Source organism: Tauraco erythrolophus, chromosome 8 (genome assembly GCF_009769465.1).
Source record: "Tauraco erythrolophus isolate bTauEry1 chromosome 8, bTauEry1.pri, whole genome shotgun sequence".
Lineage (NCBI taxonomy): Eukaryota > Metazoa > Chordata > Aves > Musophagiformes > Musophagidae > Tauraco > Tauraco erythrolophus.
In genome coordinates this window covers 1,224,675-1,251,524 of record NC_141472.1, presented here as the reverse complement: position 1 = coordinate 1,251,524, position 26,850 = coordinate 1,224,675, and the positions used below count along the sequence as shown (strand labels likewise).

Here is a 26,850-nt window from a genome sequence, read left to right as displayed (position 1 = left end):
CTCTCTTTTTTCCCAGCTTTTAATTGCATCAACATGTCTCTGAATTCTTGTTCTTTCAGACAGTGAGAACAGAAAATCCTGATCTGCCTTCTTACATATTCACTTTTTCTTATGTACATTCTCCAGTTTATACAATTTAAGCCCTGTTCTTGCTTATTCAAGCCCTGCCCCAAGAAAAACAGTTATGTCTAATATCTGTCCCCTTTCATCATCTTTAACTTGGGGTGGATTTACCAGGTTGGAGGCTGCAGCCGTCATCAGCATCACCCAACACAATGCACGTCACATAAACTGACACAGGAAAAGGTCCTGGTGCTGTGCAACCCTGCTAACATCAACCTAGGCTGAATCTGAACTCGCTTGAATTAAAACAAATCTCTTTCATTTGCCAGTATTGATGAAGACTAAGTAAGCAGCAACTGCTGGGACTCAGGCTGAAACATATCTGTGGCATGGAGTGCCAACTCTTGTTCCACAGTTTTCAATTCATCTCAGCGAGGCACTGTTAGCTTTAAAGTGACAAAATACTTCTCTGAAGATTGTCCTGGCCCCTGCCATTCAAAACGGCTTCAATTCCATACCTATCCCAAAAGGTGCACACATAAGACTGAAACACATATGAACGAACATAAAGAGCAGAATTCTTACCTGCCCGCCTTTGGGCTGGTATTTGATGTTATCTGTTGATCCAATTTTGGACCTGACGTTCTTGAGGTCAGGTAGAGGCTGATTAATCACTCGTAGCTGCTTTGGAGTGGCTGGAGATTTAGGAGGAGTGCGAATTATGGCAACTTTTTTCTCAGTAGGTACCAGTATGGCAGATTTGGGGGTCCCAGGAGTGTGTGGGGTTCTGGAGTAGCTGGGTGTCCCTGGAGTGCCTGGGGTACGGGAGGCATAGCTTGGTGGTGTCCCTGGAGTGATGGCAGTGGAGCCAGGAGTAGTGGGGGTAGAAGTCCCACTTTTTCCTGTCCTGCTACGAATTGGCTCTGATCCTACATGCAAGAAAAAAAACAGCATTAGACCCACAGAAATACAGCTCTTCTGCCCTCTGTATCTCCCAAGACTGCATCCCTGTGTGCCAAGCAAGAGACAGCTCTAAGATGGCTGTGTGAGTGCTGGAACAGCTGGATGTGTGTCTCTGCGTCTCATTTTGCTCATCAGTCTGCCAGGAGTTACCTTGTCACGTGTGACTGAGCTCCCTGCTCCCTAACATAGGTGTGCTTCCCACAACACCTATGCTTCCTGCAATCACATCAGTCTCTGTCTTGGGGAGGAGACCAGAAGCACCCATGGTATCTAACCTTTGGATCAGCCAGTGAGAACGTTGTCATCAATTCCAATGGATTTGGGCGTTAAACTAGAGAGCGGGGAAAATTCCGATTGTAATCCTGAAACTAAAGGCTCTGAGTGCCTGGCTGCTGCTGGTCACATACCACTGCTGGCAATCTGGTGTCTGCAGCTGAACCCTGGGTGAGCACTCAGGTGATGAACAAGTCACAGCTCTGTGTGTGTCCGGGCAAATGTCCCTCACGTTCAATTGCTATTTTTCGTTAGTGAAGTGAAAGAAAGCAGTTACAGAAGGCACCCTTAATTAAAAGTCCCATTCTAGTTACACCTGCACGCAAGTTAAAAACAAATAAATACTGTGACATTTTGTAGCAGGCAGCTCCGTTCAGTGTTTATGGCACTGCCAGTACTTTTCGGGAGCACAAGAACCAGTTTAGTAGTGGCATTGTGCTTCCTGCAGCCAGCTCTGCTGGTAACTCCCAAACACAACCGAACAGAAGCCGAGGTATCTCCAGATGCTGCTTAAAGCAAAGCTTTTCTGGGATACTCAGGAGGAGAAAGACCAAATCAAACCCCAACGCCTGCGAATCCCCATGCCGAAAGGATACGCACGTGTTTTCACCTTTAAAACGTTCAGGAATTAAAAAGTCAATGGGCCCCTCTAGAGCATCCAGTGGGACTAATGAAACTCTTATTTAACTATTTGTTAATCATTCTGTTTATTTAATGGTGGTGGACCAAACACAACACACTGCTGCCCCTGGGGTCCAGAAGAAACTCCTTGCTCTACATGACTCATTAGACAGATTGAACATACTCCACTCTCACCTCCAGTTTTCCTGGATGGTTTCTTTCTTTCCAAACCAACCCTAAACCAGAACCTTCTCACGATACCAATTGAGACAGAACAGGAATGATTTTTTTTTTTTTTCCCCAGCTCCCTCCCTGCAGCTTTGGTATATTGATTTTTCATTCCTCAGCCCTTCGCACATTGGCAAATGCTCAACGGCCTCTCACTTCTAGTCAGCAGAATGGGCTGCTGTGCCAGCTGGGGGTCACTCTGCTTACAAAGGGTTTCTGTGTGGTAACCCTTGGAGCATCACCCAAGTATTTCAAAGGAATTCTTTTTTTTTTTTTAGAATTTAATCATCTACTTCCCTTAAGCTGTCTTAAAAGGGGCTGAGATTGGTTTCTAAAGAGAGAAACCAGACAAATTCCTATTGGAAAGCAGGGAGCCACATCAAGGTTCTGAGGCCTAGGCTGAATGCAAATCTCTTCAAAAGTTCAGGGGGTATGGGGTAAGATCTTCTTTGTCCTGTAATTTCTTTTGGCTTGTGATTTGATAACATTGGTCCTCAGAAAAGGACCTTGCCAGTTTACTATTCTAACTTCCCCCAATGAGTCACTCCACTAGCTAACATCTCTATTCTCAGCAGAGTTTTTACCCTAGGATTAGAGCACAGGGAGATCATTACTGTGAAACAGAAAGTTAATGACTATAATATTGGGTTCACATTTCCAAGATCCATCAGAATATTTTCTATTGCCTACTTCAGATTTGTCTCATTTTCTTGCTGCTGTTTGTAAATGCCCTGTGTTAAGTATCTTACCTCACTATGAGCTCTCTGCAAAGGCATTTTCTAATATTAGTGATGAGTCTGAAGAGCAGTCCTAGCTCTGGGCACTGCAGACTACGGAAAGGGTGCATCCTGACCCTGGTTTCAAGCCCTTGCTGCTCAGCACTCGGTATCTGAACAAAAACAGTCTCTGGGGCTCTGATTTCCAACAGCGTACCCCAGACCTACCCCGCTGTGTAAAAGGTAGGGACACATGATGCTATGGCAGTGTGACCAATCTAACAAGCATGGGAGACATTCACGGTAGTAGGAGAGGGTCAATATGCAAAAAACATACGGGTGGTCCGTCGTACTGAAGAGGAAAGGGAAGCTGTGAGGGAGAGAGAGTTCTCCTCTCTGTCTCGGTCTCCTGATACACCTCTTCGAGGAGGAAGGATAGAGGAAGGTCTTGGTAGAGAGGAACGCTTTTCAGGACTCTTGCTTACTCCATCCTAATAGCAGCAAAATAAAAAAGGAAGATTTAGTTTTCAAAACTCGCTCTCTGGGCTGTAATTTCTCCCAACCTATACACAGAAGGGGAAACCTGATCCTATGGGCCTGGTTTACTACTCACACCCGAAGCTCTGGGGAACCAGCCACCTCCGACGCTCTGCTTAGCTCCCTGGTGCTAATTGAGTGCATCAAAACACCCAATAGTTATCTTCTGAGCTACATAAGACATGTACAGATACTCTTGGATCTAAACATGGCTGGATTCCACATTCGGTTCTTAATAAGGAACAAGGGGTTTTTAGTGCACGTTGAAAGTAAAAAAAATTCTCTGGAGCTCAGGTGTGAAATTTTTGCGTTTTCAAACAGTAACTTGGAAATTATTTTTTACGGAGAAAAAATTTTAGCTACAGCCAATTTTTGAGTGCAGGACTGTTAATCCTGGTGTCTTATTTCCTTTCATACTAATCTTTTTACTTTTTGAAATCAGCAGATACCTTATTTTTACCAGAGTTAGGGCGATGGACATGTACGTTAGAATATTTTTGAACTCATGGGATGGGCAGCCAAAAGACAGTCTTGCATAAGCAGACGGTCCTCCCAAAGGCAGACATGACAATGGTCCAAACCAGTAAAAAGCCACACCAAGCACAGTGGTATACAGAAAATGGAAGTTAATAGTGAAAACAGTTTTTAAATGGGGATAGTCATCAACTCAGCATCAAGTAGGCTTGAAACACAGGGGAATGTAAACGTGGGGAAGCTAGGATGGAGTGCCATACATCTCTTTAAATTTATTCTGCAGTTTCTTCAACATAGTCCAATGCATAAACCAAATTAGGTTCCTGCAGCATTTGGCTTCCGCCCTTATTGCTGGTGATTATAACTGTACCCTCCTACACTGGAGACTGAATTTGTTTTCAGAGAGTATTAACTGGTTGAAAACTACATGTTTTAAACTTGGAAGGCAAATTAGGACTGCTGTTCTTTGCCACTTACCCACATGCAAATGGGTGCACCTTCTTAGCAGTCATTGAAGCAGGATCTACATCATCAATAGAAAGAAGGTACGTCCTTCTTGTTATAACTTATTTCACTTTTGTTTCCTCTGGAGAATCTCTTTGCTTTTATCCATTTTGTAGCACAAATCTGTAGACTGATAATCAGTTTTCCTGCCACTGCATCTAAGTAGTCCCACGTAAGCTTCACAGAGAATTACTCAAATTCAGCGAGGAGAGAATGTGATCCATGGAAGTCACCTACACATCTCCGAGCTAAGTCTCTCTACCAACTTTGCTACCTTACCTTAGCATCTGATTTTGAGCAGGGCAAGCAGTCTCTTGGGCCTGCTGAGGAGGGCCGTACATAACAACTGTCTGTATCGAGAAAAGTGGCCCTTTTAGTAGTTAATGAGCAAGCTGAGCTGGGTCTTGGAGGAAGCAATAACTTTGCTCTAGACTTTGAGGCAGGAATCTTTGACAAAGAGGCAGTCTAGTCATGAGAAAACAAACAAAAGAAAACACAACATGAAGCTGGACAAAAGGAAAACACATGCAACATGGACAAAAAAAAAAAGAGCCAAGCGATGAATTAATACTTTTCCTGTGTCTGGTAATGGTGTCTGTGCAGTTCTGACGTGCATGAGTTCTGTGTTGTTTGACTGAAACCATCTGGGTCTGGACAGAGTTACTGATTCTAGGAAGTGCCTTTTTCTGAGGATGCTATTCTTGTCTTGTGTTAATAGCACAAAACTGGTGCCAGGTACAGCATTTAACTGGTACGGCTGCTGGTTGGCTGCATTAGAAGCAAGTGCAAAACTACAGGAGCACCAAGAGCTCCTATAAAACTAAGTTGTGCATTTGAAATACATCTCTCCAGGCTGCAGTCAAGAATAAAACAGTGGGAATCATAAAAGCAAAGTTACACCAGTATTCCCACAACAGCAGAATGACATGACAGTATCGCTTCTTGTGCCACTGTGTACACACAGAACCCCTAATGCACCACAAACACTGGATTCTGTGCACTTGGTGTCACTCTATAGAGTGACGATGTGGAGTCCTGGGAGGAGGAAAACTGGATACGGCTGAAAGGCTGACATGATACATCCTTGTGATCAGATACTTGTCTGATCCTGAATAATGGTAATATCCCATTGAAAGAACAATTAAGCATCAATAGGACAGACTGAAGATTCTTTATTGACACTCAGAAGCACCTAACTACTTTGCAAAAAGGAATTTCCTTGAAAGAGAATAGAGCTACTTGCTTAAGCAACACTTTTTTTTTCTCTCCCACGGGTACAACTCATACTACAAAGCACAGTTGCAAGGCTGTTATCTTGGCAACGCAGTCCTGGTTGTCTCTGTGTTCATACAAGCATGAAGTTACCCATAGGACTAATCTCAATGAGCCTGCAATGGGATTTGGCACAGAACTTTAGTCTTGAAAAAATCTGCCATTTGATCTAAGTCAGTCACCTAGACTCTCTCCATGTTCAGAAAAGGTGTCTGAGTTACTCCTTAAGTTGCCTTTGTTAGAAAATGAGAAAAGAATGGGTTGTCAACTCTACTGACAGGCATCTGGCTTAGGCTACATACTCAGCCTACAGAAAACTGAAGCTGGTCTGCTGAATGTCATCCATGACATCATCAACATGATTAAGAGTTGCAGAACTGTGTAACAAACAATTTCAGTCCTACAACACAGCTGAGAAGACTTCTGTTGGATATCATCATCCACATCAAGTAGCAAGATAAAAAATTAGTTCAAAGGATGGAAGGGCTTTACTAGCAAGAACGTATTCCTAGAATGAGTTTTGCAATGTATTTATGTCTCTTTCTTTTAATACTTATTTCACTGTGTGAGAATACACAGAATAAAATCAGTGAATAATTATTTTAAACAGAAACCAAACAATACATGTTTCTGTCACATCAAAGGCTTCTCCAGACTTTGATTTGTCGTAATTCAATTTATGGGTCCCATCCAGTAGTGAAACTTTGGGCCGTATTTACAAATCCTCTAAGGCGTTTATTGATGCTGAAACTCTGTGGAAACATGTTGGGTGGCTCCAGGAAGCAGACATTCTGCAACCACCTTTCACCTGGTTTTCTGAACTTGAGATATAACTAAGCACGCACAGTTTGGGGCCCAAACGTTCACTGAGTGGTTTTCACCTTTTTCAACTTGCACGTCATGCAAAATGTTTCCCCTAATGAGACTAGAAAACTCTTGCAGATGAAGATCCTAGGCACAATGCAGAGACCTCATTCTTTCCACTGACATTGCACACAGCGTGCACCTATCAGGGATGCTAAAGGTGGACGAGACTGAGGTCTTTCAATGGAACAGCTGGGGAAAAGGCGCGACCTTGAGCTAATGTACTGCTCTGAGGTTATCACAGTCTAGATCCCCTCAGTGTTATTTAGGGAACAAGACACTTTTTAGCATCAGTAATAGCAGCAGAATCTGGCCCAACCAGATTTCAGTGACATGCTCAAGGCTGGTAGACCAACCAAAGAAACCACATGCCTCAATCCCTGCCTGTGCTTTACTCAGAAAACTATTCTTATTCTCTGTTAGCAATACATCACTAGCAATACAATACTGTTATAATTCATGCTGTTGGAAGCACCAGCTGTCCACAGGACAAAGATCTATCTAATCCTGACTAAAACTCAGGGATTGCTGAAGTCGGGATGCAGAAACCTTACTTTATTTCAGAGATGTTCCTAACACATGACCAATGTTCTCAGCATCTCACTACCGCAGGTACACAGCTCCTTCCAGCAGATGGAACTGCTTAGCCTTTCCTGAACCTGTTCTGCAAAGCAGTATGTAAGCTGTAGTCTGAAGATGGATAACAAAACTGACCAGGTTGGACGACCTAACATTACCAGGAGAACGGAAAAGGCTGCACTTGAACGACATAAAAGCTGAAAATCAGGAAAAAAACACAACAAGAAAAAGGGATAGGTCTGTATAAAAGCAGAGGTGAAGTCGAGGCACAGGAGAGAAAACGTCCAAGACGTGTGAGCGTGGCAATCAGAGAAGTGAGGCGATAGAACATAAGCAGGGCCAGACTTCTGGTCTTTGCCATAACGTAAGGGTCTAGAAAGCAGATGATTTCAGACAATGATTGTGCAGCGCTTGTTCTCAGAGCAAGCACACCATGAACACAGATGACTCTGAAAATGGGTTAGTATTGACTTCTTTTGCATACGTGTTGATCGCCCTTCAACAAAAGACAGTAATAAACCATACTGTGGGCTCAGATTAGAAACCTGGCCAGATATTTCTTACTGTCCTAGTAAAGAAGCTCCAGCAGTTTCCCAGTTATGAGCTGAAATGAGTCAGTTTGGAGTCTGTGTGCCCCCCATGGATCTGCAAACCGTCATCATCTACTACCCAGGACTGTAATTCAGAGGTTATTCGGGAAAGGTGGCTTTAATTACCATTTTAAATGAATAATGAATACAGTAAACAAATTTTAAATGGAACACACACTGAATTAACACAAAAAGATCTGAAATAAGGACAAAAGGAGATTATAAAGATAAACAATAAGGTGATTTTACTCACTGAGAGTTTTTCCTTTGCTTGTTTAAATACACCAGGAGCCTGGTTTGTTTCACCACCTGCTGCTGAGAGACCCAAAGAAAGACTTGATAGTTAAAATCAAAAATTATAAGCATTTCCACTTAGTACACTTATTAGAATAATTAAACGCCTTGGAACTACTGTGCAAAGCAATTACTTTGTGAATTACTCTCAGTGAACTGTATGCAGAAACGTACCTCCCTTAAAAATGTCCTATATTCATCACACTTAAGGTAAAATGGTATTCCACATGTTCCAAACAAAACAAAATTTTGTGTTCACGTTCCTAAAGTCCAGAAACTGCAGTAAGTAGTTCGCAAAACAGCTGACAATGATAAGAGGCTCTAGTTCTGAAGGTCAATCCTCAGACACCTCAGCATCCCGATTTTCAGGATTGTCCTCTAAAATCAGGTTCCTTTAAGTAATCCACAAATGCAAATTTTGAGAAGCGCCTTAAATCACCACTTTTCAAACCATCAGCCAACATTCCTAATGGAAAGAGAGGGCATCACTGTTGAATCATCCTAGTTGTGCCAACAAGGTCAGTGTGCCAGCCCTCAGACTTTAGCAATTCAAATTCTATCTGGCATGTCAAGTATGTTAATTCAGTATTTCATTTATCTGATACAACATGGTTTGAGGTAACATTTTGCTCTCTGACTTAGACTCCATCCTTATGAAAAGTTTTGGAATGGGCCAGCTTTTTGGAAAGCAGGTTATTAATTTCACTCCAACACTTGTTCAGGAAGTGATCTGCCACACAAAAACTAGATGTGAAATCTTTTGGCATCTGTGCCAGGATGCCCTTAGTAAATGCAGAAGCAGCACAGTGGTCACAGATATTTTTTTTGCTGTAACCCAACTGTCTTGCAAGTGTAAAACCAACCCTAATACATCGTACAGGACAGAACTGATGAATTTTCTCCTTTCCCTACGCAGTTTCTAGGTGTGGTGAGGAGATCCCCTGTTTTCTGCCACACTTCTCACTCTAGTTCCACCCTCTTAATAGAATTTCATTGTTTCTTTGTTTTCTGTTGTCTTTTTTTTTTTAATTGAAAGAGTAGAAGATAAAACTTGTGAAGAGTAAAAGAATATATAATTGCATGCATCAATTCTTCTGAATTTGTAACAGGTAAGTACCGCACAGCCCGCCTGCACCACATCTTACCACATCTGTTACTGCTGGCTTTGGTCTGGTTTGCATCTCTTCTAAATAATCACAAATGGTTTCTTTCCTCCTTCCCTTGGTATTAAACCTGAACCAGCCACCACTACCAAGTGGAGAGCATCGCTGTGCTGCTCGTGCTGACTCACCTGAAAGCACCACAGCTTCTCCATCTGAACAAGAGATCTTTGCCAGTGTTGCTGCCAGTTTAAGTACACAACAAACATGTTTTACCTCGGAGGGTGAGCCCAAAATCGAAGACAAAGAACAGAAGCGTATTACATAGTGACTCCTGCTCACAGCTGGGTCGTTGTCCTGGCCGTGCCACCCTAACCACTCCTCTGATGGCACAGTGGCTCTCACAGCCACTACTGAAACAGGAGTCGATTGAGGTTTCACCCACGAACTACACCAGTCAAGACAAAGACTTCACAACTCTTTCCTCAGAACTGGCCATGCAGTTTCTTTTTCAAATGGCAAAGATGAGTTTTAAAAAGCAATCCCACCCTTGTGGGAATGGCACTGTAAGTTACCAGTATTTGCCAGTCCTTACCTCACAGTCACATGGGAATTTTTTTCTGGTATTGAGCAGAAAACAGGGGAAAAATGTCATTTCCTGGGCCACTACACAGAAAATATGAACAAATACTAACTTTTTTTTTGTAGACACTTATGACTAGACATGTTTCATTTTAAAGTCATAGTAAAAGCAACACTAAAAAGAGTTTTTAACTGACTGCAATACACTCAAAGTTGTATAGACTACACTGCCAAGGGACTTTTGGTGGGGCTCCACTGGGCAGGTGTCACTAAAGCTGACAAGACCATTCCAAATGGGACACACTGACAGTCAAAACTGGCTTCAAGAAATGGTACTATATTTTTACGCAAAAGGGAAAAAAGTGCAAGAGACAATGTCCCTCTAAATTCCAGGTCCTGGAAAGAGCTGGATGGCTGAATCAGGCTCAGGGATATGTAGGTTAACATATGGCCACCTACACTCTGAGAGTGCAATGCTATGCAATATCCCCTCAAGTCCCATCAGTTAAGTATAAAAAGGTGAGGTAGAAGGAAAAAAAGGGACACCAAGTTTTCCAGCAACGCAGAGTGTGGTGAAACATTCTAAGAGATATTTTTGTTCACTTTGTGGTTCAAGTTACTCTGCTTTAGAGCAAAAACCTCAAAGTTCAGCTCACATTACTGCAAATTTTATGATCAATAGGGGTCCGTTTTTCGGTTGTTCTCAATCTCAGGATTTCCGTGTACTGGGAGGTCATTTTTATATTACCTTTTTCACACTGACTAATGTATCACTAATGCTTCACTAGGTGTTAGAGAGAAAAAGCTGTTGGTTGCCAGGCAGCACACGTTTAAGACACTGGGCAGATCTCCTTATGCGAGTCTGTCGGTATGGCCCGGGCCTCTCCGGGAGGCTACTGGGCCAGAACAGTTCAGGGGAGTTCATGGCAGAGTATCTGAGGGCAAGACAGCACCGGCCACATAGCTGCAGAGGTGCAGACAAAGTTGAGAACGCTCCACAGCTGACATGGTTTTCCTCCATTTCAACTGCTTATTGAGTCCTCCGGCTGTTTGGAAAGAATATGTGAACTGTGGGTCATAACTTCTGAGCTGATCAAGCTGTGCTTCGGTCAACAGCAAGAGGTGGCAAGAAGAGTAGTTTTAATCCTTTTTTAAAATTCCTCACTCTTGAGTAGTTCTTTGATAGGTCCAGAGTGCAAGATAGGATGGCCAAGAGCAGGAGCCGTCTCTGCAAGAGGGGCCCTCATCAGCCTTTCCTTCCCTGGCTCTGCTTCTCCTGATGAAGGAAGCAAACAGGCCAGGTTCCCTCACAGGAGCGAGGTGATGGGACCGAGGACTTAGCTCTGTGGTCCTAATGGAATACAACCAGGACACAATAGACACTTCACGCAGTTGGGGTACGGTATTAAAGCTGCCCTCGCATAACTATCCTTTTCCTGTATCTCACCAGCCAGAGCTCCATACTGAGACTGCTCCCAATTTAGAACAGGAGTGACTCACTGGTGCAAAACTGGATGGGAGCAGCTTCTTCGGAACGCTTTTGGAATTGCACTGTTGAACTATAGGATGGGTGATAAATCCTGTTCTCAATTTCTAAGCCATGAGAAGAGGCCTATGTAGCTCTGCATTGCTGTGCGTGGCTCTTCCCTTAATATTCCTACTTTCAGTCATGCACAACCGCTCTGCAGCATGTGGCTATGTTACATGACAGAAAACCTGGCCTCTTTTAGCAAATTTTTTTTTTTTTTAAGATCACCAGAAAGGTCAAGATGTTCATCTTTCCACCCTGAATTCACAGTAACAACAAGTAATACAATAAAAATGGTGAAAGCGTTCTTTTTGGTCCTGTAAATGATACACCTATCAAATGTAACAGGAATAATTTGTTTCAGCCTTTCATCTTCCTCTACCAAATAATAAGATTTTTGCTTGGAATGCGTTCGAAGTGTGAGCCCAGATTTCTTCTCTCTCAGCTTCATGCTGCATGTGGCTGGATTCCCCCTGTGGATTTTGACTGTACAGCATAAACATCAGTGACAGATTGGGAAGTGTCAATGCAGATAACATCAATCAACAAAATATAAGTCTGAAACACTTCTTATTATGCATGAGAGTAAAAAAGCAAAATAATAGAAATGCATACCATGGTTTAAGCTGTCAACATTTTCACACCAGAAAGAAAAAAAACAACACCACAAAAAAGCATAATTAAAAAAAAATAAAACCGAACACAAAAAAACTCAAACAAAATGATGAGTAGAGATTCCTACACCACCACACGATAATAAGCACGATGCCAGGTCACAACCACAGCACTTGGAGGGCCAAGCAATGACAAGCACACATGATCACGGCCTCCATTAAATAAACAAATGAATATCAGGAATGAAAGAAAAGAAAAACGATACAAAACACTAAAAAAAGCAATACTATTTGTGAAGACTGATATTCTTGGAGGAAAAAATAAAAAAATAGAGAAGCTGCTATAGCCATGAGATTTACAAAAAAAACCATGTCTATGTTTGCCAGCCACATTGCATAACTGAACAGAACGCAGTCACCTGTCTGCTTCCGTTTAACACAGGAGAGATGAGTTGGTCTAGTATATTTGATAGCAGGTTTTAAAATGATTTTCCTGGAGGGAGAGTGGGCCTGAACTTCAGTTTTTTTAGCAAGTTCAGCTTTCTTATACACTGCTACGGACAAGAAAACACAAAAACACAGAATCAGGAGAAAGCCAGCAAACAGTTTCATACGACAATACATCAAAGTGGCAGGCCCACTGCTCCACGGCTGCAACCCCAGGCGGTGCTGCGCCGGCGTGCATGCGCCCCGGCTCGGAAGACAGGGAGTACTGGTGCACGGACCTCAGATGCGTTACCCAGTATCAGGGGGGATGCCTACAATGCAACGGGACTGGTGGAGCAGTGAGCCTTGCACGTGGCTTTTCGTATAGTTGTGCAACGTCTCATTAAAAAGCACTACCGTTAATACTTTTTAAGGTGCACATCATCTACAACAGAGTAACCGCGTAGTACTGCGCAATAGTAAAAAAATAAAATAATTTTAAAAAAAATATATATATTGTAATAGGGAGTGTTAAATGAACCTTTTTTCCTTCTCACTTCATCTCTGGAGAGTGTGCTAGGCTCCTTTTTAGCTATTTTCCTTTCAGGAGTAGAAATCCTGCCTCTCCCAGTTTTAAAAGGTTTCTCTTTTTTATGCTTATCGAGAGATGATCTTCGCAATTCTCTCTCTGCCTTCTCCTCTTTAGGAACAGTCTCTAACTGTTCAGTCATGATGCTCCTATCATCATCTGTAGGATCAGAGCAAATTACAACAACAAACAAAAGATTAGTAACAAGTGTTAACAATACTGCAGTGGAGCAGGGAAAAATAGTTGAAGACAGAGCAGACGGATTAATAAGAAAAGGCAGACTATTTTACCATTTTTCTGAAACATGCTGAGATTACTATTACAACTATAATAATTTTGCTTTTTGATCATTATGATTTGGAAAAAAAATATTTAACAGACAAAACAGAAAGGAGAATGCACACCTTGAGTGTCTGCCCAGAGACTGTCTGTGTCCATGATGGAGTCGTCGATTGTTGTTTCATCTTTGTAATCATCACACGTCTCTGTCTTGTAGTCGGTGAGCAGGATTTCTTCTCTCTGGGGTGAAGCAGGAGCTTCTGGGGAGCCTTCCTTGGGCTCTACTTGCATGTCGGCCACTTCCTCGACCTCCAGCTCCTCTTCAGCCTGGGAATCCCCTGTCTCGATGTCTTCCTGCTGAGTAGCAGCAAAGCGCACACTGTGAGAAGCAGATTCACCCTCATCAACTGTTGTCTGCACCACTGTGATAAAGTCATCCTCTACTGTCACCACTGACTCAATAATGCCTTTCAGTTCAGGCAGTGCTTCTGGGCCACCCTTGGCTAGCATTTCTTCAGTAGAAGGTTTCCCAAAGTCTGCTTCTGGGGGCATTTCTGATATAAGATGCTCTTTATCCTCCTCTTTTTCTTCTTGCTCTATTTCTACCTCTTCTTCCTCATGTTCTTCCTCTTTCGAGGCTCCAGCTGTCACTTCGCATGGCAGCAGCTTTTGGATTTCCGTAGGTTTCACAGTTGTATCAGGAATCTTTTCTGTTCCTTCTGCAGGCTGTGGTATGGTCTCCATCTGAATCTCAGCAGGCTCTTCCTGGAGAGGCTCAGCTTTTGGAAGGAGGAGCTCCACAGAAGGCTCCTTTGCTGGTAACTGTGCAGGGGTCTCTTCCCCAGACACAGGAGATTTTGGAGGTTCTGCTTTAATATCCTCTGGTTTCAAGGATTCTCCATTCGAACCTTCTTGGGCCTGATCGTGCTCTCCACTAGATTCATAAGATTCCTCTTTATCGACTGCCTCTTGATGTACCAGATCGGGCTTAGGGACTTTTTCCTTAATTTCAGTTTCTGACAGTTTGGTGCTGTCCTTCACATAACTAGGCTCGGTCTTGGAAAGTACATCTGCATCCTTTGCTTCTCTGGACAAGATGGTCTGGTCTTTCTGTTGGGTGTCTTTGGGTTCAGGCTCTGCTCTTTTAGCAGAGACTTTGTCTCTCCCTGAAGGGAGAGAAACAACCTCACTGATCTGACTCTGATATTCTTGGTCAGCTCTCATTGCAGCCACTTCCAAATCATGCTTTATAGCATTGTAATCTGGTTTTATTGGAGGTTCTATCTCAGCTATTTCCGGAACAACACTAAGAGTCTTTTCTTCCTTCTCCATCAACAAAGAAACAGCCTCCTGTTCTCTTGCCATCTCTGAAGCTGACATTCTGTCATACATGGTATCATCAGTTACATGAACTTTATCAGCCACGCCTTCTTCTTTCATTTCTAAGATTGCCTCAGGTCTTGTCTTCTCCGGCTCTGCACCTTTAATGGGATAGACCTCTTTAGAGTCAACTTGATCTTCACTTTTTTCTAACACAGTGTCCAGCTTCTCTTTTTTCTCTGGCTCAAAGTCCCTTGCCAGAACAGACTCGCCAGTGGCGTGCTGACCTAAGTCTTTTTCAGTGAGGAATTCTTCTTTCGATTTTTCAGCTGCTGCCAGCTTCACTTCTATTAAAGAGAGGTCGGGAGCTAGGCCACGTCTCAGCTTTTCGTCCGTGCCTTCGTAAAAGGGACAGGTTTCGCTTGTTAAATTCTCACTGTCCTGAACTGGAGACGGGAGTGGGACTGTGTACTTATTGAAAACACAGTAGCCCAAGTCTTCTAGCTGACTTTCAGCTTTTAGAGTTACATGGTTTTCATCTGTCACAGGTGGCAGGGCTGTGCTGCTGTCTTCCACAACAGTGTCAGAAGGGACTGACTTCTTTTGTGCCACTTCAGCATCTGCACCCACAGAGGCTAATCTAGATCTTGTCCCTGCCAAGTCTAACATTTCAGGCAGGTCAGGAGCCAGGACAGCTCCATTTTTGTAATAATCTTTGGCCAGGAATGGTGATTCTGCCAAGGTCTCAGGCTGGACTTTTTCTTCCGATGTTGCTTTCTCTTCTTCAAGGTGCTCATCTTCCTCTCTGCTATCAATGGGGAAGCAGGGGGCCTTCTCCAGTGCTGGTGTGGTCGCAGGCAAATAGTCATCACCTTCATCCATACTTCCACTAGTGTTAGTTAGAATATCTGAAGCGAGGGGAGAAAGATCATGTGCACGACCAAAGCTAAATCCTAGAGCTATTGAATCCAGGCAGGACATGGGCAAGTTAATAGACATACTTCTCTGTTCAATTGCAGATCTCCCCCCAAGTCCCAAGCTCCTGCTCAGAGTTAGGTCATCTTTATTTTTACTGTGCAGTTCTCTCTTATCCCCATAGACTTTGGGGTCAATAGTGAACATCCTTTCTGTTGGGGAACTTGGTTCTTCAGATTTGTCCGGCGTAAAGCTCTGAGCCAGGGTGCTGTACCCTATTTCATGAGCAGGCACACTCTGCTGCTGATCCAATTCTGTCTGTAATTCTTCCTCCTCTTCCTCTTTGTCTTCGGGTATTAGACGATCTGTCTGATAAGGCTCATACGCACTCTCTTTAGTGTCACTTAGCTCGTAGTAATCACTGCCATGTTTCAGAGCATCTGCTTTGAAGGCTTCCTCTTTCAGAGCAGAGGTTTCAAAATACTTCGACATTCCTGATTGATCCTCCTCTTCTTTCATTTGATGAGGTGCTGAAACACTTGTCTTATCCTCCTTGGTATCTTTTTCAACATCCTTCTCTTGAGAAGGTTCTAGAGTAGGAGTCTTGTCAGTGGTTAAACTTGGTGCCTCGGGGGCTTTCTCTGTTATTCTGGATAACTGAGTGGTGTCAGAGTGCTCTGCTGTTTTCTCAAGGGTCAGTTCGTGGCTTAACTTGGCTGGGGGTACCTGTGTGCTTGGCTGCACCTCCTTTCTCACGTCCACTGTTGCTGGGAGCCCACTTTGGTCCATTTCTTTTTCTGTTTTGAGAATATCAGGTGACTTTTTAGCTTCATCACCCTTTTGAAAGTCTGCTTTGTCTGGGGAAAGTGTCTTAACTTCAGGTTTTGTGGTAAATTTACCATCGTCTAATATTCGAGCCTCCCCTTTATCATAGAAGTCATACCTTTCTTCCTCATCACTCTCATCCTTAGTCATGTCCTTTTCCTCCCCCCATGCAGGGATTTTCTGGGTGCTTGGCGTTTTCAGGCCATCTACAGTTACTGCTGAGACTTCTTGCAGAGCTAGTGTCCTTTCTCTGTGGATCTGTTCATCTTTAGTGAGGTCTTTGGCAAACAGTTGGTCAGTGGGTTCCTGCTTTGTTTTGGAACTGTCTTTGAGTGGAAGGTCCTGGGAGACAGCAGGAGGTGGGCCTGAAGGAAGTTCACTTTTGGCTGCTTCTGCCTTGGGTTCAGATAGCAACAGAGAACTTTCACCACGGCTGATGGCAAGATCTTGGACATCTTTAAGGTCATCTTTAAATTTCACAGACATAACTTGGTTGGACAATGAGGGCATATCTGCAGTCCTTTCTTCTGTTTTGCTCCCTTTAGGCAGTTCAGATGACAAGTCCTTTAGTTCTTGAGAAGCAGGAGGCTTGGCAGCAGGTTCTACAAAACTGGCTTCCCCTTTCTTTTGTGAATCAGTTTGCAAGATCTGTTCTGATAGAGGTGAAGGCATTTGTTCTTTGTCTTTGCTCTGTGAATCCTTTTTATCTATAGCCTCTGGTTTTGCTGGCTGTGGAACTAAGGCATCATGTTTAGGTTGCTCACCAGTCTTACTGTCTTTCCCAGATTCATGTTGCTTTGTGTCTAATGGTTCTGCTGTGAAAGGGCGTGAGCCCTCCTGGACACGGAATTCCATCTTCGTGGCTGCAAGTAAATCTGAAGTAGTTTGTTTGGGTTTTATAACAAAATTATTTAAAGCACTTACAGGCAGGCAGTCATATGGCTTACAACAACATCTCGGGATGAATGATGGCAAGGAGAGGGAGAAAGATGCAAACATGCAACGAGGCCATCCACCTAGAAATCTGCTTTAAAGTGTTAAACTCTAGTTTCCTTTAAATATATGAGGTTTTATAGTGAAAACATGACTCATACACATATAAATATGTGACCACTGAAATGAGGTTATTTTGTGTGAATACTTGATCTTCCTGGTTTGTATACAACAGTAAAATCAAAAAATAATCCTCACCTCATTGGTACCCTTTGCCTTACTCTGTAGCTTATGTCAGTTTTGCATGAGTAAAGTTTGCTAGATCAAGTCCAATCAATAGTATCTTTGTGTGCTGCTGACATTTAAAACATACATAGTTATACATTTCTGTATCCTTTTTGCATTTTTCTTCTACATGCAGCCTAAACTAAATAAATAATGCGTACAAAAGGTTTCACAAGTGTCAGAAGAGGCCATTTTTTTTAATTGTACCAACTTTTGACATTTACTTTTTGGCAAATAACAAAAACATTACTGCTATCATGACACGGTTATGTGTAAATCAGCAACAGAGTTACTAATAGTCCCAGATCTTGAAGGTCTGGTCTTCAAAATGGCCGGCCATCTTCAGCTGTAACTGAAGTCAAAGAATACTTGGCATATTTCAGTAACTGTAGATCAGGCTCTAATTAAGTTAAATTGAAACTAAAAATGCTACGCCACTTACAGTCTGCCACTGCATTTTTAGGGAGTAACACCTAATTAAGTTTTTCTTTTTATACACACTCTTAATCATTAATAGCTTGTTCTTTTTTTAATATCCTACGGAAAATCATGATTCTTATCATATGGAAATCTTCCTGTCATGGAAAATATGAAGAGAGATACTGCAGAATGTGGCAGAACTTTCTGCAGTAATCTGTAAAAAAGTTTTATGAGTTTTTTCTAAAGCTCGTTACAACAAGCCTTAGGTCAACTCTGAATCTCCTCATATCTGATTTAAAGTCCATGGAGCCATCTTTTAGCTCTGACAAATGTGAATTTTTAAGAAAAATTAGTATCGAAGCATCAGTCACTCTTTAAATATTCACATACGTTAACATTTAGTCAAAGAAGCAGCTGCCATTCTAAACTCTACAGGTAGAAAAACCAGAGGCCTCCAACTGCAATAATTTGCTCCTCTACGTTTTTACATGTGACTTACTTGCAAACCCTATGCAGTATAAAAACGTGGCCATTGAGCTGATGTTATCCTCGTTTCACAGAAATTAAACAGCTAGATACTGATTTTCTTTATGTATCCCATTGTGCCTCTTACTGTAGTGCAAATGAACACCACCAATGGCATCCAAACACATTCCAACTGCCAGAGGAATTTAATGCTCTTTGCTGGGCCAGCCAGAACAGCAGCCTCCCAAAGGCAGCGCTTCTTAGACAGGTAGTGAATGGGTACATCACTACCCCGCACAACGTGTCTTTACACCTTGTTGCACTGGCTGAAGAGAAATACCATTAAAAGGAAAATCTTGAAGCCTAGTTCTTACTGAAAGACAATCGATTGCACTAAATATTTTGTTCAGTAAGCAGATCAGAACTTCACCCTATGCACCCAGTCCTAAACTTCACTATGAAGGCAAACATCCCAGTGGAAGTGGTGGAGGTTTTGCCTAAGAAGGGCACTCCAGCAGGGTTAAACATTTGTAATAAGGTAAGACACACAAAAAACCAGAGTTCTGGCAATGATCGAGGAGAGGACAGGTGGACTGCAATGAATGGCAAGGATATGACATAAGAAGCAATAGCTTTAGGGAAGCTAAACCAGAATGCACTGAAGCACACACACCAAAAAAAAACCAAACCGAAACAAAAAAACCTGCACACTGCAAATGAAAACATTTCTAGAGTTTAAGCCTCTTTATGTCATAGTCAAAGTCAATAAATCTACTTTTTGAAGGAAAAGCAGATGAATCTCTGCACCAAAAAGAAAAAAATATACATAGATTAGCAATGTGACTGGCAAACACATCTGAGATGGGGAAAAAAGGCTTACGCAGAGCAATCAGCTTAGCTGCAAAGCATATTTGATCATGGCAAAGTAAAAAATCAGCAATCAGCCGCAGTGGTGGGAAACCATGTTGTCATACAGCACCTATGCAATCATATTATCCGCTACACACTCTTCAAGCATAATAACAAGAGCAGTCATACTAATCGACGGGAAGAACAGGACACGAAGCAGCCTTGGAAAGCACTGGAGAAAGCTGGAGGAGGATTCACCGGCAGCAAACACATGCAAACCTAAGGAGGACACACCTTCCTCAGGCAAGGAAGGAGACGTGTCCTTCAGGGGCGTTTCTGCCGAAACGGTTTCACTCTCCCTGCTGGATGCCACACTTGGCACTTTGTCTTCATGACACACTTTGGCCTCCAAACCAGAATCCGACTGACCCTCACAGAGGCCCTTTGCCTGGTCCGAAGGCTCAATGGGCCCGTGCTCTCTCCCCAGTTGCTTCCCAGGAAGAGCAGCAGGTTTCGCTTCCACAGCCATCAGACTCTCTACTGGTTCTTCTTCTTGGGGATGGAAAAAGGAGGCGACGTCAACACCAACAGTAAACACCAAGCACACAGCTCAACACGACTGCTTTTGTATAACGCTTTCAGCTCTGAACATTTTAGATGTCAAAGGACTGCTAGTATCCAGCCCATGTTAGTAACTGTGGGACTGAATTTTCCTTAGGAAAAAAACAAACCAAAAAACCTGTCTCACCCAGAGTCGCATGCTTACACTGTAAAGATGAGAGCTGAAAGTGTTTTACAGGTACTCCTCTCCCAAGATGACCGTGGGACAAATATTCATTGCAAATGGAGATGGTACTGAATGATGGATGGCCCTGACAACACCGATGCATCAGTGAGCTCCAAGTACACTGATTATTTTTCTGACAAATGTGCTGTTTAATCCAGTACAAGACATTCAATTGAGGTGGAGGAAGGTATGAGGCATGAATTTCTTTCCACTGACTTTGGCAATATTGACTGCTAAATGCCAGCAACTCAATCTATGACATTGATCCTGGATTTGGCAAAATATTGAGCCACTTCCATAATCTTGAACATATCCGATAACTAACAGTTCTGCAAGAATTCTGCCAAGATTCCTACACTGCGTGGCTTTATAAACAGTTTCTCCCTTAGGCTGCCTGACTCTGCATGTGAAAAATCACAGATTTAGCACAAGGACTCTTCATTTTCTTTTGTTTCCCCACTAGCCCCTCGGCTCCTCATCCCCAATTAGGCCAAAGAAACCGATGAGTGCACCACAACTATTTGTTCACCTGAATTTCTAAAATACATCCCTCAGCCTACGGCTATTAGGATCAGGACAGTAGTGTCAAGAGCTGTCTTTACTCACGCCGTGGCAGAGGAACGATTAGCCAAATCTCCGTTCGGGACTGCACCCCTGCCGTTGCTACTCAGAGGGAATATTATAGAATCATAGAATCGTTAGGGCTGGAAGGGACCTTAAAGATCATCTAGTTCCAACCCTCCTGCCATGGAGGGTTGGAATATTACCGTGCTCTATTAGGATCCCTTCTGATAAGAAGTCAGGATTAAGTCTCAAACCTTTGATTCAGCAACATACGTAAGCAGCTGACCAGCGGCCATGCTGCAGTCAACCTGATGACTCCCCTGGGTTTAAAGCGTGTCTCACGCTTAAGAACTTTGCTGAATCAGACTTAGAACAAAGTGGTTTTGAATCTGGAAGTGGCTGTATCCAGCCTCTTGGTATTAAAGTGAAACCTCTTTAAAAGGGCTTGATTTCTCTCCTGAGATTGGTCTGGTTGAAACCAGACAATCAACCATCCACTTCAGTCACGGCTGTTAAAAAGTGATATAAGGAACACAAACGCTATCTGAGGCTGAGAAAATATCACTGTGTAAAGTACAACACTATTAATAACATATAAAAATGTAATTAAGGTTATATCTTAAATGAAGAGAAGCCAGAAGATTCAGAATCAGAAGGGGACCGATGCCCGAGTATTACGGGGTTATTTACACGTGGGCAGGTGGCAAATGCAGCCTGGTAGAACTGCAGGTGTCCAGCTACAAGAGGCCCTGACTTGAATAACTTGCTTTGCTTTGCTTTTTCCGACTTTACGTAGTTTTGTACATGCATCGTTTTCAATTACGAGATTTTAAGAAAAGCCTCTCATTTTACTCTGAGCAATTTCAGGTATAAAACTCCATTTCCTGAGACACTTCACACAATGCCACATAATTAAAACTAACTACTCATTAAAGCAGAAAGTTATGCCTGACTTAACGAAGGAATCCTACGGACTCTCTTTGTGCAGCAGGCTCTTTTACACCAAACAGACAGCTAACTTACAGGCAGCAAGTGAGGAGGGCTGTTTCATAATTTCACTGATGATCCAGCTTATTTCCCTTTGGTTTTCCTTGTAGATGATCTGAGATCTCACACTTTGACCAGAGGCAGATGCATATGACTGAAAAGGAAGCTGCCCATGATTTAACTAACCCAGGAGTGCTGTTAAGTACAGCTATAGGCACCCAGCTATGTAGTAAGGCTACTCCTGTGATTTTCTGCCTCCCCTAGCTTCAGGCAGACATACTGACATTAACAATCTTCAATTATTAGCACTGATCTCTTTCTGGTGCTCTTGCAGTATTAGGCTATATTATCCTGTTAATTCTGAACAACTCTGGTTTTCTTGAAATGACCCAGTGAGCCCTTTCAGGTATACACCGCTATCTTCCCAAGACACAAACCTTTAGAGGATTCAGTACTATTTTTAACTTCAGCTCCTGTGTCCCAAAATCGAGTTAGTCAAACACTGTGAAATGAGACGTGATCTATTTTGCCTTGGAGAAGTCAGCATTCCTGCTAGTCACGGAAATCGATTCTCCCTTGATTCCTCAAAAGCCATTTCACTTGTATCTAACCCCCACTGATAAAGTAATACTTAGTGACGTGCTCAGGCCCCAGAAAAAGGCGATACAGAAACGCAGTAACAGTAAACTATGTTTTTCTCCCTGTTCGCAGTCATCTGACACAATGTTAACTGGGTATATCCTCCAAACTACTGGAGATCAAACAGGACCCAATACTGCCTGAAGCCATCTACCTAGACTGGGGTAAATTTCATGTCCTGTGCCTACTGGAGGATTAAAGACCTTCCCCTGCTATCTTTGGTAGAGACATGGGGTTTTTTCCCCATGGTGTCAACAACTGACTTATCTCCAGTAACAATCTTTTGGCCTATTTTGCACACTGTGCTTGGCAGTGATTCTCTGGCACAAAGACCAAAGCAGCTTCCGCTTCTTTTAACTAGCTGCTCCTTTTGCTTCTGCTATAAGGCAGGCCAGCAGGCCAAGAGCCCTGCTTCAAGCAGGAGCCACGGTCTCATTGACCCCAAAGTTGCATTCATTGCTGTTGCTGCAGCTTCACTTGGAGATGGAGAGACTCTGGAGGGGCGTCACTTCCATGTGGGGAGAAAACACAACCAGGTTTCCCTCCCCAGAAAGCAGCAATCCCAGGCACATATAAAATGGAATGGATGGCAGGTGGGTACAGGGGAAGAGGGACAAAATGGGACCATGCTCAGTTCACCTTCATCATGGCCAAACAAGACCTCTGCGCTCTTCACTGTGGCACTGGGACGTGTACTAGAGCCAGTCCACTCCGAGCTGAACAAAGGGTGTTCATAGTACTCCTCATCCGAATTGTAGGGCTCATCATCAGGCACAGACACTGAAATGGAGGGGGCCAGGTGTTTACGCCACTCCCTGCTGGCAGCAGGCCCACAGCCCGGGCAGTGGTGTAGCGGTCCCACCTTATCCTCCGCCCCTTCATCTACAAATAGACACACACAGACAAAAACTGCAGGACAGACAGACAGACAAAGAAAAGACAAGACAGGACGGAGGCATGCAGCAACACTAGCCACTACGTCACACCGCAGAGGGGATGAAGCCAGCCGGGCTGCAGGGTAACGCGGGATGGAGGAATGAGGCAGCTGTGCATTTTAACACATGGGCCACGTACGTGGCGTTTCCTGCAGCTTTTATGAACATCGGAAACCAACTATCGGAATAACTGAATTCCAAAACTATAAACTTATTGATTAGAGGAATATATATTCTACACAAACCACATGTCACAACTTGCACTGACAGTCATATGTATTACACAGCTGACTGCGTGCATTAAAAACCTCTGCAGTATCCCAACACAGCTGTGTATCCCTCACTGTCATCGGGTGAAGCACCTGAAGGCATAAATTTCAAAAAGTCCTTTAACTAAAAAGCAAACCAGCTTACATGTTGGTCAACGGTGGTTTTATTTCTCATTGTATCTATTTCAAAATTCCCCACTTTCTCCTTATCCCTGTAAATAAGCAACATTTAAAAACAAAAAAAAAAAAAAAACAACCACCCTTCCCCTAATAGCTAGCTACCTTTTTTCCTGATCAGGGCCACGAAAAGCTGCTCACAGCAATCCCGGTTAGTCCTGCATTTTACGCTGTTGTGCCATGTTTCTGTGGGTGCACCAGCTCCCACCTCGGTGTTTGCCAATGCTTTGGAATGACAGCTTTATTCCCCCGTCACCGTAGCATCGCAGATAATCACACAGTCATCTCAGGGCTACACCAGCTACTGACAGCCACAGGGAGGGGGAGCTTGGGTTTGGTTTTGCAGGACAAAGAGAACAACTCAGCCCAATAAAAAAGACTGCCCTACCATCTGATCCGTACAAACCCAAAGGGGAGACTTGAAAGCTCGTGTAGGCTGAGGTGCCCTCTCACCATGAATAAAGTTACAAAAAACCTAAACATCTAGTACTAAAGAAAATACGTTTATGGCCTGCCTTCCGCAGCTATCCCACTGCCTTTCCTACCAGCTTCAAGAACAAGTCCATGGCTGGTGTCCCTGGCCTTTCTCCACGCAATTACAACTTAAACAGTTTCCCCAGAGCCTCCAAAACTTTCCTCTCAGATCCAAAACACTGAGCTGGAAAGCAAGGCTTTAACACGGGCAGCGTAACAGATACTAACTAGATCTCTGTGCGTGAACCGAAAACATGAATGCTGCTGCAACTATCATTTCCCAAGTCTTGGAAAGCAATTTTTATCTAAACCAATTCCATCTGTAAGACCTCTAAGGTTCTTCCTGGCAAACAACAGTAAGTTTTAAGTTTCCTTCTACAGCGCACCATGACAAGACAACATCTGTGTCTCAGAAAAAAGGAGCATCCTCTGCTTTCTGCAGCTACACGGCAGCAAGTGTACCGTCATGTCACGACAGGTATTTCTTCTGCCTGGGTAAAGAATGACGTAGTAGCAACCCAGTCAGGCACAACCACCCACAAAAAGGAAGAAAACATATTAATCAATGGCAATACCAGTAGCTCCAATATGCATCACTGTGCTGCAAAAGGAAGATTATCCATGTTTAAGATTCAGTGACAGCCCTGAGGCTGGCCAGGACTGAAGGTGTGCTGTGGGCACCTATACACAAATACCACCCACAGAACTCAGTTCAGGAGAACCCTTCTCACAGCTTCTTTCAGGGCACGAAGAGCGCCTCAACCACTGACAGTTTAGTTGCTTTGCACTTGTAGTGGAATCCAAACTACAGATTCAGGGGTTTGTGCATGCTTAGAAGAGGCAGACGTGGAAAGATAAGCTGGCAAGCTGCCTCTGCCAAGCAGAAAGCTCTACAGAGCAGCGCAATAGGAAACGCCAAGCACAGGGCTGAGCTCCCCACCTTTCCCTAGTACGTAAGAGCTGGCAGCAAGATTGCAGGGAAGCATCTTGATCCACTTGCAATGCAGAATGTGGATTTCTTCCCCACAGAAGCTTCCACAAAATTCAGTGACAGATTTGAGGGGCCTCACAGTTTGCAAAAGGCTAGTTACAGTGGGGGAGGACACGTCTTGGGGTGTGAGAGACCAGGAAATCAACCCCCTCCTAAACCTGAGAAGATTCAAAACTACAACTCCTGCTTCTGTGCAGGATGTCCTCACGCTAGTCTATGTATTACTGTGGACAAGAGCAGAAAGGGTTGACACAGCGGTCATCTCTTCTGCTGGAACTGGGACATTGTGGAGAAAAGAACGGAGGGTTGATATGGTCAGAAGCAGAACATGGAGAAGGATGTGCAAAAGGGGAGGTTCTCCTTCCAGCTATGGGTCATATTTATCCAGGGGCCCTTCAAAAGTAAAACACATCATTAAGTGTGAAGATGAAACCCCACGACTTCTCTATACTGATGCAAGCAAGGCTGAAAATTCCTTCTTTATAGGATTGTAGGCAAGAAAATACAGGCCCTGCCTCTGCTCCTTAAAACTACAGGAACTGACAACAGTAAAAATGCTTAATATGTATTGTTGTGATGGTCCAAAATCATTAGGAGTGCAAAGTCGAGTATTGTTTGGGGCTGTTATATCTGTGGCTATTACAGATTCACATTGTTTATTTATCAGTTTTAATAAAGATCTTTTCAAAATTACTGCAGATAATTTCATTTACAGGATAATGATGTCTTTCAAGGAGGGATATGCTTTTATTTCGGCAAGAAGAAAAATCCTTTCTTTGTTATTTTAGTCCGTTCTAATGGTTCTTTTTCATCTCAAAGCATGGCAAAAATCCCCAATGTATTCTAAAGTCCAAGATTAAAATCACTTCTCACAAAGGCTAATTCAGCTTTAGCTTCCAGGTATCTTTTGAAAATGCCTTTCAAGAAGTAATTTTCAGTGTAAATAGATCCATTTTTATAGGACACTCGGTTCCTTTCAGTTTGCAAAATATTCTTATTTGGCATATGAAGCCTAATCTGAAATGCCTATTTCAAAATGGGAGACAGTCCATCAAAGTCATCCTTCCATCTTGTAACATTTAGAAAAATTTTTACAATAAGACGTCGTTGACCACTGTCAACATGCACAAAGCACAAAAGAAATGTCGAGCTGGCAAAAGAACATCGCATCAGCCCTGCATGACCAGATACAACTGATGAAAGGATTAGACGGTGCTAGGGAAAATTCCATTTCCTGAGGAAAATTACGCTACTATAGTTGAAATAAACGAAATAATTTCAATAAGGCAAATTAGTTGTCTTACCTTCTGCAGCAGTAAAAAGGGACAGGTTCATTTGAACGTTCTTCTGCAGTCAAATGAAAGAAAGAAACCTACATGCACTGACTCCTTTCTCTCATGAAATACACTTGACCCACAAACCTCCCTGTCTTCTCTACTTTTTTTTTTTTTTTTAATTTGCGTTTGCTGCATGGCTGGCCACATCCACCTTTGTCATGTCTACAGCAGTGATTTCCTTCCTACTATGACTGAAGGAAGTCTCTTCTGGATTCAAAGCGATGCAACACACACTGACAAGTGCATTAGGAAAATGTTCTAAGAGAAGGGGAAAAAAGCGGGCCTGAGGTAGACACACACACCAAGCACTCACCCTGTTTGCTCAACAACTGCAGAATTAGGTGAAATTAATAAACTGTATTCTACTGAGCAGAAAGACAGACAGACAATGTAAAGGTGTGTGAGGATGGATAACCAGATGGTATAGGGAACTGAAGGCTGAAACAAGTACAGTAAAACTGGGTCAAGCCCTACTGAGGCAAACTCTTCTAAACAGGAGCTTTGCCTGAATAAAAATGACAGGTCTGGCTCACTCAAGTCAGCAAAAGCTCAACTTGCCCACAGAAAATAAGGACCACATCT

At 43.1% G+C, this 26,850-nt stretch overlaps 1 protein-coding gene across 19 annotated transcripts in view; it reads right to left on the bottom strand.

Annotated features, from left to right (window-relative positions):
- Positions 1–26,850, bottom strand: part of MAP2 (microtubule associated protein 2) — a 66,967-nt gene that overhangs the window by 15,226 nt on the left and 24,891 nt on the right. For 3 of the 19 annotated variants that reach the window (XM_009991818.2, XM_009991819.2, XM_086616088.1), the window contains exons 4-6: positions 7,938–7,999; positions 3,202–3,355; positions 649–992 (exon numbers count right to left, since the gene is read on the bottom strand). In XM_009991818.2, coding sequence (XP_009990120.1) covers positions 649–992; positions 3,202–3,355; positions 7,938–7,999 — 560 coding nt within the window. Of the gene's footprint in view, positions 1–648; positions 993–3,201; positions 3,356–4,658; positions 4,845–7,937; positions 8,000–12,221; positions 12,357–12,769; positions 12,977–13,221; positions 17,032–19,402; positions 19,661–26,850 lie in introns of all 19 variants that reach the window. The other 16 variants (XM_086616081.1, XM_086616082.1, XM_009991817.2 and 13 more) reach the window with 13 other exon arrangements.